The following is a 16,955-nucleotide window of genomic DNA, read 5'->3' on the forward strand; positions in this document are numbered from 1 at the left end:
TTTCTTCTGGTACTTGAATAGTTTATTTTTACATTTAAATTTCTAATATATTTGGAATTTATCCTGGTATATGGCATGAGGTACAGATCCAATTTTGTATTTTTCCACATCGCTACCAGTTATCCTAACATGATTTATTTAAAAATCTATTCAAATAACTGATTTGAGATTTTCACCTATATCATATCCTACCGTGTTTCCCCGAAAATAAGAGCTAGCCGGACCATCAGCTCTAATGCGTCTTTTGGAGCAAAAATTAATATAAGACCCGGTATTATACTATATTATGTTATATTATATTATATTATATTGACTCGGTCTTATTTATATTATAAAGACCGGGTCTTATATTAATTTTTGCTCCAAAAGACGCGTTAGAGCTGATGGTCCGGCTAGGTCTTATTTCGGGAGAAACATGGCTAAATTTCATATACACTAGGGACTCAGTTTGGACTTTCTCATCTGTCCCACTGGTCCACCTGGCTGTTTATGCACCATCAATACTATAGTGTTGGAAGTGTTTAGGTTTTAATGTCTTAATAACAGGTAGGAGGTATCAGGGAGCTTGCTCCCCCTTCTCTCCCACCCAGTATTGCTCTTCTTTGCCAAGGTTTTCCCAGGTATTTGTCCTTGTGTACTTTTCCACATGAACCTTATAATCAACGTGTCTGACTCCAGAAAGAAAAGAAACCAGTTTGTATTTGTTTAGGAATCATCTTAAATTTATAGATTAATTTATGGGGAAGTGAGAACTTGAAGTTTTATATTCTTATCCAAGATCAGGACATATATTTCCTTTTTTCAAGTCTATTTTTATGCCTTTCAGGAATGTTTAAAAGTTTTCTTCATGTAGATTTTGCTTGTTTCTGTAATTTTATTCCAAGGATTTTATGTTAGTTTGTTGCTATTGTAAATGGGGTCTTCTAGTAAATCTTCTGATTGGATACTATTTGTATATATGAAGGTGATTGATTTCTCAGGTTACCTTTTAATTCACTTAAAAGTATACAATCTTCTTTAGCCTACTAAAAGCAAATAAGATTTTATTTCATATAATTTTATTTGGTGGAGGAATAGCAGTAGGTCTTTCTCAAGGAGCATATTTCCACTGTGGAAATTAAGCACATATCAGCAGGGAAGACAGACACTCACCTTTGTGTATTCATCTTTGGCCTTGGTGAGCATTCGTAAGATATCTACTTCCTTGCCCTCTCCTGAACTGAGGATCATTGGGGAGATTCCTGCTCCAGCTCCCTGATGGGCTTTCAACTGTTCATACTGAGTTAGGCTAGAAAAGTAGAGGGGAAGGGCCACACAAGAAAACCAATTCAACACAAATGATTTTTAAAACCATTCAATTCTCACCCAGTAGTTTTTATCCTATTCTATTATAGTTATATTAGAAATAAGGCTGTTTAAGAATGAGAGAAGAAAATGAGATTTGAGTCCTGAGTACACTGACTAGATATTAATACATGAATCCAGAGGAGCAGTGGGCAAACTCCAATCTGCAAGGCCAAGTCTGGCTCTGCCTCCCCCCAACCCCCAGTTTTTTTTGTAAAGAAAGTTACAAATAGAGCCATGCTCATTTGTTTATATGCTTTTGCTCACTAATGGCAGGCTTGAGTCGTTGTGACAGAGGCCGTATGGCCATGCAAAGAAAATGTTCACTATCTGGGCTTTTTCAGAAGAAGTTTGCCAACTCCTCATTTAGAGCATTTGAAAGGACTCATTAATTGCTGAGGAAACCTGACTGAGCGTTCTCAAACACTGAGCAAACTGCATGGCAAATCAGATTTTCCCCTTTATTGCAAAGTGCCTTAAAGTCAAAGCAAGGTTAATTCCAGCAATTCAAATCCTGTAGTCCTCTGGCCGTTTAGAAACACAGCAAAGACTCCATCCCAGAAGACAGGGCATTAAAAAAAACAGCAATGAGGCGTATCTTCTGTTTTCCTGAAAATAATACAGAAGGGAGACCAGATTGCTCCTATATGCTGCTGGGTGACGTTGAGAAACGTACTTTTTCCTTTTGTGTGCTTTGACTTTCAGCTCAATTTCTTTTAAAATTGCCATGAAGTCTGTCGTCAAAGAGATCAGAGAATTTATTGAGAGATTAATTCTAACTGAGGAAGGGCTGGGAATCCACACAAATCAGCTGCTTGTTGCTGGTCAACAATCAATTTCCTGCTGTTACACAATCACTGCAGAATGCTAACAATGTTAACACGGCCTCTTGGCTGAGCTATACAGGGTATTTTTTAATCTATATGAAATCCTGCTATTATTATCCATTGCACAGTTTACAATAACACCAGTGTTCTAGGAACCAGTTGTTACAGTGGTAAATAGCAGTTCGAACACACTTAATCACCATCTGCAACCTGAGCTAGTTACCCAAAATTAGCTATCACGGGCTAGATTTTCAGAAATCAATGATTATCTATAAAAAAGTGCTTTCATGTTTCTTTTTTGGAGTCAGCTTTTAGTCATTTCATTGCCCAGGATTTAAAATAGGAAAATGGTTCTTTTGCAGACGGAGCCGCTTTGTCAAATCGTGTGGGTAGCAGCCACACTGTGTGCTCGGCCTAGTCACCACCTGATACAGCACCTGTGGGAAACTCATTTCATTCCGAGGATCTAAACCCTCCCATAAACAGCAGGGAGATCACGCACGCCTCAGCAGCAGCCTGGGCTCAAGCGGAGATCAAAGAACTGACCAATCACGAGGAGGCAGCATGCTTCCCTGAGCCCTCCTTTCCACGCAATCAGGGAAGCAGAGAGAGGCCAAGTCAGAAAGTCATTTAAGTTTCCCAAAATGCAGAATGGCACAAATCACAAGGTAGCATGAGATTAAAAGAAAAATAGACCAGTGAGAGAGAGAGAGAGAGAGAAAGAGAGAGAGAGAGAGAGAGAGAGAGAGAGAGAGAGAGAGAGAGAGAGAGAGAGGGACTGTCTCTTGATCACTAAACTAATATTAACTCAGATATTTCCAAAGAAATGGAAAATAAAGACTACCCTAAGTACTCAGAGCATTTGAGATGTGAGGAGATTCTGAGTGTGTGCAGTTTAAGGAAAGCGTTTAGGCAGGAAGGAAATGAAAGGTCTTAGAGAACCTGAGGCAGCCTTTTAGAATGGTTCTGAATGTTCTTTTTACTAATAGACATATTGGTAACTTTTCAAAGAAAAAAACTGTTAATTTACAAATAAGGAAGTTATTAAGGAAAACTGCCATCTGGAACAACTCATATTCCATGTATTTCATGTATGCAGGGAAAATGAAGTGAACCATTCCACATGGTAAATCTTACCTGATAAATAGTAAAAAGTTGTATTTATGCCTATTTTCCATTTATAAAGTAATAGTAAATGTTTTCCTAACTACTGTGAAAAGGACTGTTCTAAGAGTCCATATATATATATGGACTCTTAGAACAGTCCTTTTCATATATATATATATATATATATATATATATATATATATATATGATAGAATATATATAACAGAATATATTTAGTGTAGTTACACAAACTTAGAAATACAAATAAAAACACCAGGTCCTGAAAAATAGTATTTATCCTTTCAGCACTTACTTTTCATAAGCTCTGCAATTCTTTGGCATTCTTCCTTATCATAAAACCAAATCCCATAAATGGACACTGCAAAAGAACACATCAAACAAATTATAAACATCTTCAAAACTACAAAAAGGAAAAGAACTTCCTTTCCATCTTGAAGGAAAATACACACTTACTGAATAAATGAAACCAATCATTAGAGTTAAAGTTTGAAAACCTAGCATTGGAACTTTTTTAAGCCCACAGAGAAATCTGCAATGGTCTTACACACACACACACACACACACACACACACCCAATAAGTATGTTATCCTTAAAATACAGCACTTGAACATAATAGGCGTTCGGTAAATGCCCCTTCATGAATGAATAGAGATTGAAATGAAATAAGAATTTCTAAGCTCCTGGCTTTGAAACGTAATGTTTTTATACTCCATTTGCACATCTCACACACATTTCATCTTTATTTTAAGTATTCAGAAAGCTTATGCACAAATTAGGCCTAGAAGTCTCTCCCTTCTCCTTCTCCCAGGAATATGTTAACTGAGAAATTGGCTTTGTAAGATGTAAGCTAGGATAGGGTGGAGGAAAAAAATAAAATGCGGTAATAAATCTCTGACTTCAAAATGTCTGTACAGAAAATTTACAACTGTTGAAAGATTAGAAATGACTATGACTATCATTTAGTGTTGAAAGAAAAATGTAATGAAATATAGCTGCTATTGATTCATTTAACAACTCTCAAATAAATTGTATACTTTAGTATGTGCCTAGCTACATCATTTTTATAGCAAAGACTAAACGGTACCGAAATACATTTATAAATATCTAGCTGAGCGCCTGGTAGTATTAATCATGCAAATAATACATTAACTACACATACATTTAAAAAATCTTCATTGAAAAGAGCAGCAATGTTATTACAGGGCAATGAAAACCAACAAAATATATTTTTGAAAGGAAAACCTTTTTTAATTTAAGCTTTCAAAACATTTAATTATATGACTATTATTCGGTCATTAAAACAGCTGTGATATTTTAACTACAACTTTTTCCCCCACTCACCTAACCAGTGCCTCGGTATGGAATTTCTGCTTCCTGTCAGTAATAATTCAGATATCAAGAGGTACAGGAAATGTCTTTTTAGTGCTATTTTAAGCAGACATCTTAAAAAGGAACCCTATAAATCTGAATTATTAACTTGCCAAAAGGTGGCAATGAGTTTTTAACTTTTTGTATGATTAGTGTACCAGGAATCTTTATTTTACCTACTTACATGTGTGAAGGGGGACAAAGTAGAAAACCCCCAGCTGTTTCTTGAATAGGACCATTTTATCCCCTTGGAAATATATACACATACTCCCCTTTAACACAGGGACCATCTTTTGCAAAGGAACATCTGAGTTCTGAAGCCTATGGGCCGTGGCAGCCTTTACGTCAAAAAGAAATTCTTTCATCTCAAGATTATTAAACATGTATCCTGAAACTTTTTATTCCAGGTTGTTTCCAGGCTATCAACATTAAGCCTACCCTGACTGCCTACACAGATTCCTGTGTACTGACCCTCCTATAGCTTCACGGTCTTTTAAGTAAAAGTGAAGTGGGCCACTGACGTTCAGCTACTCAATAAGTGTAAATACGTTTATGTGTTTGGGTGGTTTTTATCTTAGTTACAAGACTAGGAGCCCAGGCTATTTTTTGGTTACTCAGCCCTTTCGTTGGAGACTGAGTCTTCCAAAACTACCAAAGGAGAAAGGGGGGTAACATGGGAGACAAACAGTATAACTGAAAAATTTGAGGCCCAAGGGCAGAGGGAAAACCAGCCATTTGTGTCTCATCAGTAGAACATATTAGTAGAAATATTTTGGGTGTCACTTTTTTTGATGTTACACATTTGTAGCATTTGACATAAGGAACTAGATTTTCATAAGGGTAGGATGCCAAGGAAACTGTTGATACAAATAGAAAAGTAGTCTGACAATGTCACTACCATGAGATAACTGAAATGCAGATTTAGGGAGGGAAAATGCTGTAAAACATCTTTCACATGTCAAAGCAGAATGAAGGCAAGACTGGGTTTATAAGTTATATAAGACATTCTGGAGATTTCTTTAGGACCTGACCGTTTATCTCTAAGGCAACATGACTTTCAGATTAAAATGGATCATTTTGAAATAGCTCTTTTCATTCCAGTTAATATTTAGCTTGAACATAAAATTTAAATAGCCAAGGGGGGAAGAACGGATTTACCAACAGGCCTGGCTGCTGAAAGGTAGCACCAAGATAAAATGTACAACTGGGCCTATTTTTTTTCTCCCTAAAATAGTTTTGCCACTTGCGCTGCCTTCCACTGGGAAGGGGGCAGTGAGTTACACTAAAGTGCACATTCCGGCTGAAGTTTTCTGTCTCTCAAGGCCCCAGGCCCCCGACCCCTGGACAAACCTATCACTCTTCTGCACAAGAGGGTGTACCAGAGTAGCTCGCGGTGACATACGACAACCAGAGATCATCATGCTTTAGGGAGGTGATGAGCTGACAGGCGGACGGAAACCAGTAACCTCACATTTTGAGCCCCGTTTTCCTGTAAAGCCACTCGGGGAGAGGCCCACCCGTAGGTAGGCAGTGAGCAGAGCAGGGAAGAAAGAAAAAGACAAGGTTGAAAAGAACCAAGGCAGGAGCTGTGTTTTTCAGGATTCTAAAAGGAATTCCTGCAACCTAAATTTGCAGTGATTGACGTGGCCGCAGGAACCGGACAGCACTGAGATGTTTCTGCGGGAATGGTTTCTAGGTTTTGAAAAATCACAAGGAGAAAAGCTCACAAGCAGGATCTTTACTTATTTCTAAAACTCAGCCTATTTGCGCACATCTGGATATTCGCCATGCTTCGAGCCTTTGTTCAGCCCGCGACGCCTGCATACCAGCCGCTTCCCAGTCACCCGTCTGAGACCGAGGGGAAGTTTAAGGGCACTTTGGTGCATGAAGCTCAACTCAACTATTTCTACACCCCTCCTGGAGGTAAGAGACCCCAAAGTGGAGTAAAGAATAGGAAGAACACATTGAAATTTACTCTGAGATACCTAATGACACCCAGAATGTGTGAGTCCCCGCTCTAAGGGCCCATCTTTTGGCCCTCCTCTTTGTATTTAACACAGGATTTTTAACAGCACAGTTGTGAAATCCTGCCTAAAATTGCACTGTCCTGGTTTATGTTATGATTTGGAAATTCTCAATTGGAAAAAAGCAGGGTCTGAAGAACAGGCGATGCAATGTTGCCTCTGTGTATCTATTAAAACACCAATCTTTTCCTTTTCTTTTAATTCTGCAAGAAAGATTAAGGAAAGCAAAATTTCCACGTTAGATTTCATGTCTGACGAGAGAAAGCAAGGTGATTATATTTCACAATATTTTCTTCTTTTTTAATTTCTTCAGCAGAAAACCTAAAGCTGATCAAATTTAAGAGGCTAGTAAAGAGGTCATCAGAGCAATATGAAATGGCTTTAAATGCACACTCATTTGGAACCCTTTGATTCTTCTTAGCATAGCCCATTAGTTCATTCTGAACCTTCTCTTGGGATTTACCTCATCTAGATTCTGCTCCCAGTAAATATTTCTATACAATCTGTTCTTTTAAGACATTTATTGTTTTTCTCATATTTTACTCCAAATACCTTTCAACTCCAAATCGTGACTGGTAGTTTGCAATCTTTTAACAAAGATTCATGCTAATATTTGTGCAACTTTAAAATGTAAGACATATTTTCTGTACCGTTAGTAAGCAGATATACATCATTACATAGGCAAAATTTAAATAGGCAGAATAAGGATATCTGATTTGGTAATGCTTCTTTCTGTCTCTCTCAACAATAGGCAGTATGCAGCAAAAAGTCATTTAAATTCTCTCTTTTTACTAGGAAAGCAAAAGTGGCAGTGTAAATTACACAAATCTCTTCTGGGCACTTAAGGATAAACCCAAAATTAAAAAATTCCTTCAAACCCTATTTCATTCATGAAATGTTTCTCAAATGAGTGGAATAATAAGCCCGATATAAGGACCAAGAACATCTAACCATATATTTGGTGTAAACACTTATTTTTGAGACTTTGTTTAAATACAATTTCTTTTTATTTATTATACCACTTATCTAGTTCAAGTTTTTATAAGTTTGACCAGATTGATGACTAGTTACTGGCATTAGGCGGTTAGCACACACACTCAGCTATCACCTTTCTGAAAGATTCCAAGATAGTTAAAAATCAGAAAGTTAGAAGTACGAAATTTTAGAGTTGGAAGTTAGCTAAAAAGTGTGCAGTTCAAGAACCTATTTCTGTAATGAGTAACGTGTGGTCTAACAAGTCTAAATAACTTAGGCAAAGTCATTTTTCTTGGGTCAATCTGTTGTCGCTAAAATATGGTCCTCCCTCAGCCTCACAGATGAAATAAAAAAAGTATTAAAACAATTTTTATGTTTGATTTGTAGGTTTAGTTACATGAGATGGAAATTAGTCTTTTTTAAACCAAGGTTCATGTGGACCTTCAAAAGGAAAAAATGAAGGATGGGAGGAAGGAAGAGAGGGAGCAAAGGAAAAGGAAAGAAAGAAGAAGGGAATAATGGAACCGCAGTTTCTAGTACTGGCGGTACTTTTACGCAGTAAATGCTCCAGCAGCAAGCAGGTTGCCCATACTGGCACCCACGGCTGGAAAACATAGGCTATGTTTGGCCACGCTGTGCTGGTTCTGTACTTCGGCCCCGTTTGGAATGCTTTGCACTAAAAATGCTTCCTGCCGGCGTGCTCTTTAATGCCTTTAAAGTAATGTTCCTTCACTCACCTCTGCCTTAGCGTTATTGACCAAACACGGACACAATCGGGGAAAACAAAAGCTTCGCTGGCCACTGAGAGTCTACATAACACTGTTATCTTTGGCCCCCGGTCTGGTTCTTTTCACATGACATAGTTTTACTGCACCTCACAAATCAGTGATCTCATGATCTCAAAATATTGGACGACTCACAGTAGATGAGAAGCAGTTTCTATTTCATAGGTGACTAATGCTCATGAACATTTTGGGGCAAACAGGAGAAAACCTCAACAAATACTGTGAAGTAAAAACAACCTTCTCCTTTCTAAATAAATTACTTAGAAAGTTAATACAATAAAAACAACAAAAAATAACCTCTCAACTAAAACATACTAATTTGAATTAAATTAATACGTATCTCCAACTATAAAGAATTTATTATCTTCAAATAAAAAGACGGATTTAGCTTTTTGAAAGTTCTCATTTATAACAAAGGCATGTTATGTCATCAGACCTCCCTAATCCCCACAGAGGTCATTATCCTCCCAAAATGGCAATCTGGAGGTCTGCTACTAACCCCAGGTTCATGAAAGGTCAGATGGAATCTTCCTTATTATACGCTAACTTCCTAATTTGATTTATTTCAAGGGGAAGTTCCTTTAATCTAAGAGATTTAACAGAATACATTTTTTTTTTTAAAGATTTTATTGGGGAAGGGGAACAGGGCTTTATTGGGGAACAGTGTGTACTTCCAGGCCTTTTTTCCAAGTCAAGTTGTTGTCCTTTCAATCTTAGTTGGGGAAGGTGCCGTTCAGTTTCAAGTTGTTGTCCTTTCAGTCTTAGTTGTGGAGGGCGCAGCTCAGCTCCAGGTCCAGTTGCTGTTTCTAGTTGCAGGGGGCGCAGCCCACCATCCCTTGCAGGAGTTGAACCGGCAACCTTGTGGTTGAGAGGATGCGCTCCAACCAACTGAGCCATCCGGGAGCTCAGTGCCAGCTCAGCTCTAGGTACCGTGTTCAATCTTAGTTGCAGGGGGCGGAGCCCACCATCCCTTGTGGGACTCGAGGAATCGAACTGGCAACCTTGTGGTTGAGAGCCCACTGGCCCATGTGGGAATCGAACCGGCAGCCTTCGGAGTTAGGAACATGGAGCTCTAACCACCTGAGCCACCGGGCCGGCCCCAGAATACATTTTTAAAAATTAGGAAGTAGAAAAAGCCATAGTAATAATAAATATAAAGAAGAACTACTTATTCTGTTTTGTTGGTCATTTAAGTTTATATTTCCGTCTTGTTCAGAATCTTGCTAATTAGTTTCAAAATCTCCTAGCCTACAAATAACAACATGAGTTCCCTAAAGTGTCTTTCCCCCTCTCTGAACTCTTACTCAGCCTTAGGCAGTCTTTCCTCCAGGGATAAACAGTCTCAATTTTTTCTTTGCTCCCATAGTTTTTGTATATCCTTGAGTAAAAAAAAGGAAAACACATGTCATAATTAAGTATTGACACGACTGTTCCCTCCTCCGCTGGACTATGAGCTCCTGGAAGGTAGGCCTTTGTCACAACGCCCAGCATAATGACTAGCATGTGGCAGACATTTCACAAATGTCTGCGGGGTTGAACTGAAATCTAAGACTTCAAGATCGTACGCCATCAATGCTCCTATTAATTGCTCATGTTAATAGTTATCACTACTCTGGCTTAATTGAACATCACAGACAGAATGTGTTAGATCCGCTGTATCGACTAATCATACCTCCTACCAAGGATCACAGCATGGGGGGGAGGGGCTCTCCTCACATCGCCCCTTCTGTTCTTCCAGCTTCACTCAGGGTTTATTTTGCTCCAAATTTGATGGGATTCTGTCTTTAGGGTATGAGCTCCCTAGGATTGTATATTTCTATTGATCCAGCACTAAGTAGACACTAATATACTCATTTTATGTGTATTCATTATACAACAATTTTACCATATCCCAGTCTTCCTGACTACCTGTCAGGCACTGGCAATGAAGAGCCCAAAGAATGCAATTAATCTGCACAATCACATGCGTTTCCCTTCGGAGTATAACTACCAGTATTTTGATCTAGCAGAAAAAAATAAGATATTCATATTCCAATCATGTCTGCTGATAGTAATCTGAAGCTTACATATACACGTACCTAAATTATCTTAAAAATATAAGATTTATATGCAATATTAATTATTCCAGGAACACAAACATATCGAAAACGTGTTATCTTAAGTGAATGTCAATGTAGCAAAATGAGTCTAGTCTCATATAACTACAGTGAGAAATATATGTTTCAGCTAAACATAAAACAGAGTATTTATACAGGTCAAAATTCATTCCAGTGAAAAACAGACTTTCTCATATTTGAATCAGATTATTTAATCAAGTGTTTAATGATTATAGGAATAGCTTTGCTGAAAATACCATAACTATAAACACATATGATCACTAAAAGCTTTCCAAGATTTTTATATAGCAGTGGTCTTGGAAAAGAAGACTAATGTTACTTTTTGATTGAACAAAAGTGAGCCCGACTTTCGGCACTTTTTCCATTTTGACCTTATTCTATAATTATGGATGTAGTAGATACTACTTTTCCCAAAAATCTTTATGTTATAAACAGTTAAATCATGTTTTGTTCCTACTATTAAATAAGAGCTCTTAGGTTGTAGATAGAATAATTCTAACACCAGCTCTTGGCTAAAATTGTTTTCCTTCTCCAAAAAACCCATAAAGAACACGAAAAAAATTTTAATGTTTCCTTCTGTGGGGTAAGAAGTAAATTAACCCAGTTGTTTCAAATTGATTATTTTAAAACTATTTTCTAAGTGATTTTTGGACAAAAGTTAGTAATATTAAAACTGACTAGAAAAGTACAGACACGAACCCCTAATGTAGCCAAAATGAGCACTTACTATATGCAAACCACAGTGTTAGGGTAGGGAAACTGAAAGATGCTTCACTCATTAATCATTTCAGGAAACGTTTTGGAATCCAGGTTTTCTCTGCCAAAATTTAGACTTCTACCTTGTCAAACTGGGCTCGCAAAAACAAAATATAAAATACAGTCCATCTCTAAGCCACAATATTACTCTTTATATTACTCTCACTGAGTATCTATCTGTACTTCATCACATATTACTTTGTCACATGGGTTCATCCTCACCTAAGCATGCCAGATTGTTAAATTAAATAAGTTTAGAGATGCATACACATTTCCCCATTAAATTCATGTAAAGGTTCCATATACAATGAGTCTCCCAATCGTAAGTGATGGAAATGTAGAGACTGTGAATTGGGTGGTCAGGGTGAAGAGAAGTATTGTTTACCCATATTGTGTGTGTGTGTGTGTGTGTGTGTGTTTCAAGGAATTGTCAGGTATCACAACTCAACACATGGAAAAACAAAGACATGAAACCCAAGAGATATCACAAGGCTCCCAAGTAAAATTTGCTTTACACGAGAGTTTTCAGAGCCTTCTTTAACTGACAGAATGCCAGTTCTCTAGATGAATAGTCTCCTTTAGAGTTTAGATCGCTTCCCTTCAGCATGAGCTGGGCACTGACAAAGAGTACAAAAAAGTAATTCTGGGTTTAAGGTCAGAGTGACAAGTTTCATTGCTCAAGTCATGGTAGATGTGTAACCCTTAATCATATATTAAAACACATCAGCTCTCTGGGCAATGATACATAATTGATCATTTTTCAGTTATTAGATTGGTGCAAAAGTAATTGCAGTTTAAACTGTTAAAAATAATTGCAAAAACTGCAGTTACTTTTGCACCAACTTACTGTGTTTCCCCGAAAATAAGACCTAATCAGAAAATAAGCCCTAGCATGATTTTTCCGGATGATATCCCCTGAACGTAAGCCCTAATGTGTCTTTTGGAGCAAAAATTAATATAAGACTCAGTCTTATTTTGGGGGGGGGAACACAGTAATAGAATGGCAATGAAGGATATAGATACAGAGTGATCACATTGTAATATTTTAATTTCAGTGGCCTTCTTTCTTTCTCACTAAGCAGACTTAGCTGGTCGAAAGCGTCCTTGGACGTTATCTAGTACAACTAACCACTCCTCACACATACTGTAAATGAGCCTCAGGATTATATAGGTTACCTATTCTGGTGAAATACGAAATGTCAGATTCCTTGTCTTCCATTCCATATTGCACTGATTTGAATGAGTTTACTTTCACAATCTTATATTGTGAATACAATGATATTCTATTGTTATTCCTGCAAATCTAAGATTCTGTCTAGTAAAAATGCTAAGTATTTTTAGCCATATAATTACTTTAAAGATGTTTCTTGACTCTAGAGGGCTTCAGGAGTTCAATAAAATCCCTAAAATTGTATGCAAAATGGTGTGTACATAAGCAAACAGATGTTTTTGGAGGTCAGAAAGTACAAAGCGTAGAGTCCTGGAACACAGTAGGCAATCAGAAATCATCTGAGGGAGGCAGGCAGGCGTGAAGGAAATTCATCAGCTTCTCAAAGGGGTGTGTGATCTAAAGAGGGTTAACAACTACTACTTGAGGCTATCGATATACCAGTAAATACCTTAGAATGGAAAAATCAACTCTCAATTATCTCTGGGCAGATAATATGGCTTTCATTTTCTCAATAATAAATATATACAGGATTCACTTTTAACCATTCAAATTGCTTTTGTAATAATCGCCTGAACTAATTCCAAGGTTAAGAAAATAGATAACGTTCTGAGATATTAGAACTGGTTAAGTTGGGAGACCTTTCATCCCTCCAGGTGGCTGAAGTCCAGGAGACGACTGGAGAAGCACGGACTCCTTAGCACCCTCAGCCATAGAAAGAGTGAGCCACACAGTTCAGCTTCCATTACTGCTTTGCATTAGCTGAGAGGTGAGATTTTTCCATCTTTGTCACCAACTAGGGAACAGGGAAGAATTTTGGAAAGCTAAGCAACTTTGTGGCTCTTTCTCAATTACTCCAAGCAGAGTGTCTTCAAAGCTGGACAAAAACATCAGACATATACACATATAACAATTTTAGAATTAATATAAATTATTTCCTTCCTCCTACTTGCTTTGGGTTTACTTTGCTCTTCTCATTCTAATTTCTTAAGGTGGAAGCTTGAATTATTCATTTTAAGGCCTTTCTTCTTTTCTCATATGATGCTATAAACTTCCTTCTAAGCCCACTTCAGTTTCATCTGATGTGTATTTTCATTTTTATTCAGCTCAGATATTTTAAAATTTTCCTCCTCCTTTGACTTGGGTTATTTAGAAGTGTGTTGTTTAATTTCTAAATATTTGGGGATGTTTCAGATACCTTTCTGTTAATGATTTCTAGTTCAATTCCTTTGTGTTCAGAGAGCATACTTTGTATGATTTCAATTTCTTAAAAACTTTTAAGGTTTGCTTTATGACCCATCATAAAATTTTTCTTGGAGAATGTTTCATGTGCACTTAAGAAGAATGCACATTCTGCTGTTGTTGGATGGAATGTTATATAAATGTCAATTTTGTCAAGTTAGTTGATAGTATTGTTCAGGTCTTCTATATCCTGAACAATGTCGTTTTCTGTCTATTTGTTCTGCAATTACAGAAAGGACTGATGTTTCCAAATGTAACTGCACATCTTTTTTATTTTTCCTTTCAATTTTATCACTTTTTGTTTCACATATTTTGAAGCTCTTTTCTTAGGTACATATATATTAATGATTGTTATGTATTTTGGGTAAACTGACCCTTGTATCATTATGTATTGTCCTTCTTTATCCCTGGTAATTTTTTTGTTGTAGTTGTTCTGATGTTTACTTTGTCTGAAATCAATATAGCTACTCCAGCTTTCTTTTAATTAGTATCTTCATTGTATGCCTTCTTCCATCTTTTTACTTTTAACCTACCTATATTACTACATTTAAAGTGGGTTTCTGGTAAACAGTATATAGTGGGGTCATGATTTTTATCCAATCTGACAATCTGTCTTTTAATTTGTATGTTTAGACCATTTACATTTAATGTAACTAATGATATGGTTGGATTTAGAGCTACTGTTTTATTTTTTATTTTATGTTTTTCTTCCCTATTTTTGCTATGCTTTTACCTCCTTTCTTGCCATCTTTTGGAATACTTGAAATTACAATACACATGCCTAACTTTTCAAAGTCTACTAGTTTTTACTTTAACACTTCAAATAAAATATAAGGCTTTACAATTACATAGGACCCTTTACCCTCCCATATATGTTATAGTTGTCACATGTATCACATGTACATACATTAAAACCCCTCCTGACAATGTTATTACTTTTGTTTTCAACAGTCATGTGTATTTTAAAGAACTTGAGAAAAAAATAAGTCCATTCTATTTACCCATATATTTACTATTTCTGTTGACCTTCCTTCATTCTGCAGTTCCAATTTTCCATTTAATACTTCTATTCAGTCTGAAGAACTTCTTTTAGCATTTATTTTAGAGTAGGTCTGATGACAAATAATTCTTTCAATTTTCCTTTATCTGAAAATGTCTTTATTTCACCTTCATCCTAAGGGATATTTCCACTGGAGATAGAGTTCTAAGTTGACAGTTCTTTTATTTCAGCACCTTAAAATGTTGCTCTACTGTCTCCTGCACTCCATGGTTCCTGAAATCTGTAGTCATTCAAAACATTCGTTCCCCTGTATGTAATGTATCACTTTCCTCTGGATGCTCTCAAGATCCCCCCCCCCCACTTTCCCAAACTTTATTAAAGAAAAATCAATGATGATTAATCTCTAGAACATAGTTAATTTTTTAGGATTCTTCCCTCGAAAATGTGACATTTGATTTCCAAACACATGCCAGAGCGTACATGATTCCCAACTGTACTAAGTAGGTGAGAGAATAAAATCCTAAAATGTTCAACTTTTGCCAGTCTGTGGTCTGTCTTTGGATCAGCAATAATTGCTGAACAGCTACTATGGCTTTATTAATTTTTGTCTGCAGCTCTCTTGAGCTCTTCTATATGTAGCAATTGCAGAACTTGAGCAGCTTCATTAACAACTGCATCTCTTGTGTCAAAACCAAGAATATGATTATGTAAAGCAACAGGAAAGCCCTCTTTTGTTACATCTGCTTTAGCAACTGCATCCTGCATCAGTCACTCCTGGACCAAAATGCAAATTGCCTTAAGCATTTCCAGGTAATCATCATGACTCTGAATCTGAAGAACGTTAGCCAAAGCCATTACAAAAGACTTAAAATCAGGATTATTTACATCCAAATTGACAATGGCTCTACATTTTTAGTTGCATTGTCAGCATTTTTTTTGTATTATCAGGTACAAAGTTCTTGTATTTTTCAGCATTATCACCATATTCAAATCTAAACCAAGCTAAAACAAGAAGCCAGTCAATTGCTACTTGTCCATCTTGAATCTTAAAAAGGACAATTAACATCTTTGAGATACTTTTCAAAGAACTTGGCCAATCACAGCTATGGATGTTTCTTAAATTACCTCTGTCTTCAATGTTGTTGTGTTTGATTTTCTGATCTTCAAGCCAACTGATAAAGTTTCTAAATTGTTTCATCTTTGTAGTTGAAGCCAGCAGGGTTGTGGAAGGTGAGGGCTGTCAGCTTGTGTCAGAACATAGGCCCCGATTCTCCCTCTGATTCCCTAGGCTTCGGCTGGGAGAGGAGAGGTGAGGAGGTGCAGACAGCTCAAGATTTTTTTTTTTTAAATCAGTTTTTCAGGAGTTTGATTATTATGTTTATGAGCATGGTTTGCTTTAGGTTTATCCTGTTTGGGGTTCACAGAGTTCCTTGAAGCCATATATTTGGAAAGTTTTCGGCCATATTTCTTTAAATATTTTTTGTACACCAGCCTTTTTTTCCTTTCATGGGACTCCAATGACACAAATTCAGACCCCTGGATATTGCCCCACAGATTTCTGAGGCCCTGGGTCTTTGTTTGTTTGTTCGTTTTAATCCTTTTCCTCTATATTCTTCAGATTGGATAATTTCTACTGATCTTTGAATTCACTGATTTTTTATTCTTCTGTCATCTCTATTCTGCTAGTAAGGCCATCCACTGAATACTCTATTATTCAATTCCAAAATTTCCATCTGGTCCTTTTCTATATCTATTTTTCTGCGGAAAATTTCCATCTTTCCATAGATTTCAAGAGTATTCAGTTTTACTTCATGGAAAAGTAATAAAGGCTGTCTTACGACCATTATTTTATAATTACAACAGCCAGACCATCCCAGGGTGGCCATCTGTCGATTTTTTTTCCCCTTGAGATTTAGTCAGGTTTTTCTCTGCGTTAGTAATTTTGCATTGTATCTTGGACATTTGGATTATATGGTGAGACTGAGTCCTCTTAAAATCCTCCAGAGCATGTTGATTTTCTTGTTTTGTTTTGAGAAGGTAATCAATTAGGTTAGATTTAGACCGGCAGTTCTGTCTTGCCTTTTGTGTGCAATGGTTCCCATGTCAGTTCCATTTTCAAAGCTGTTTGTGTCTGCCCCATAAAGATAAACCACTTACACATTAGTCTAGAACTTGGGTAATGGTTTATATTGTACGTTAGTGCTCAAAGCCTTTGCAATG

At 36.9% G+C, this 16,955-nt stretch overlaps 1 protein-coding gene and 1 pseudogene across 1 annotated transcript in view; both read right to left on the reverse strand.

Annotated features, from left to right (window-relative positions):
* The window catches only part of DCP1B (decapping mRNA 1B), a 51,883-nt gene that overhangs the window by 14,367 nt on the left and 20,561 nt on the right, over nucleotides 1-16,955 (reverse strand). Inside the window, 2 exon segments of the mRNA XM_033118398.1 lie at nucleotides 1,134-1,288; nucleotides 3,588-3,657. Of these exon segments, the coding sequence (XP_032974289.1) occupies nucleotides 1,134-1,288; nucleotides 3,588-3,657 (225 nt within the window).
* LOC117028265 (RNA transcription, translation and transport factor protein-like) lies at nucleotides 12,782-15,994 on the reverse strand (annotated as a pseudogene).

This window comes from Rhinolophus ferrumequinum, chromosome 10, assembly GCF_004115265.2.
Source record: "Rhinolophus ferrumequinum isolate MPI-CBG mRhiFer1 chromosome 10, mRhiFer1_v1.p, whole genome shotgun sequence".
NCBI classification, from domain to species: domain Eukaryota; kingdom Metazoa; phylum Chordata; class Mammalia; order Chiroptera; family Rhinolophidae; genus Rhinolophus; species Rhinolophus ferrumequinum.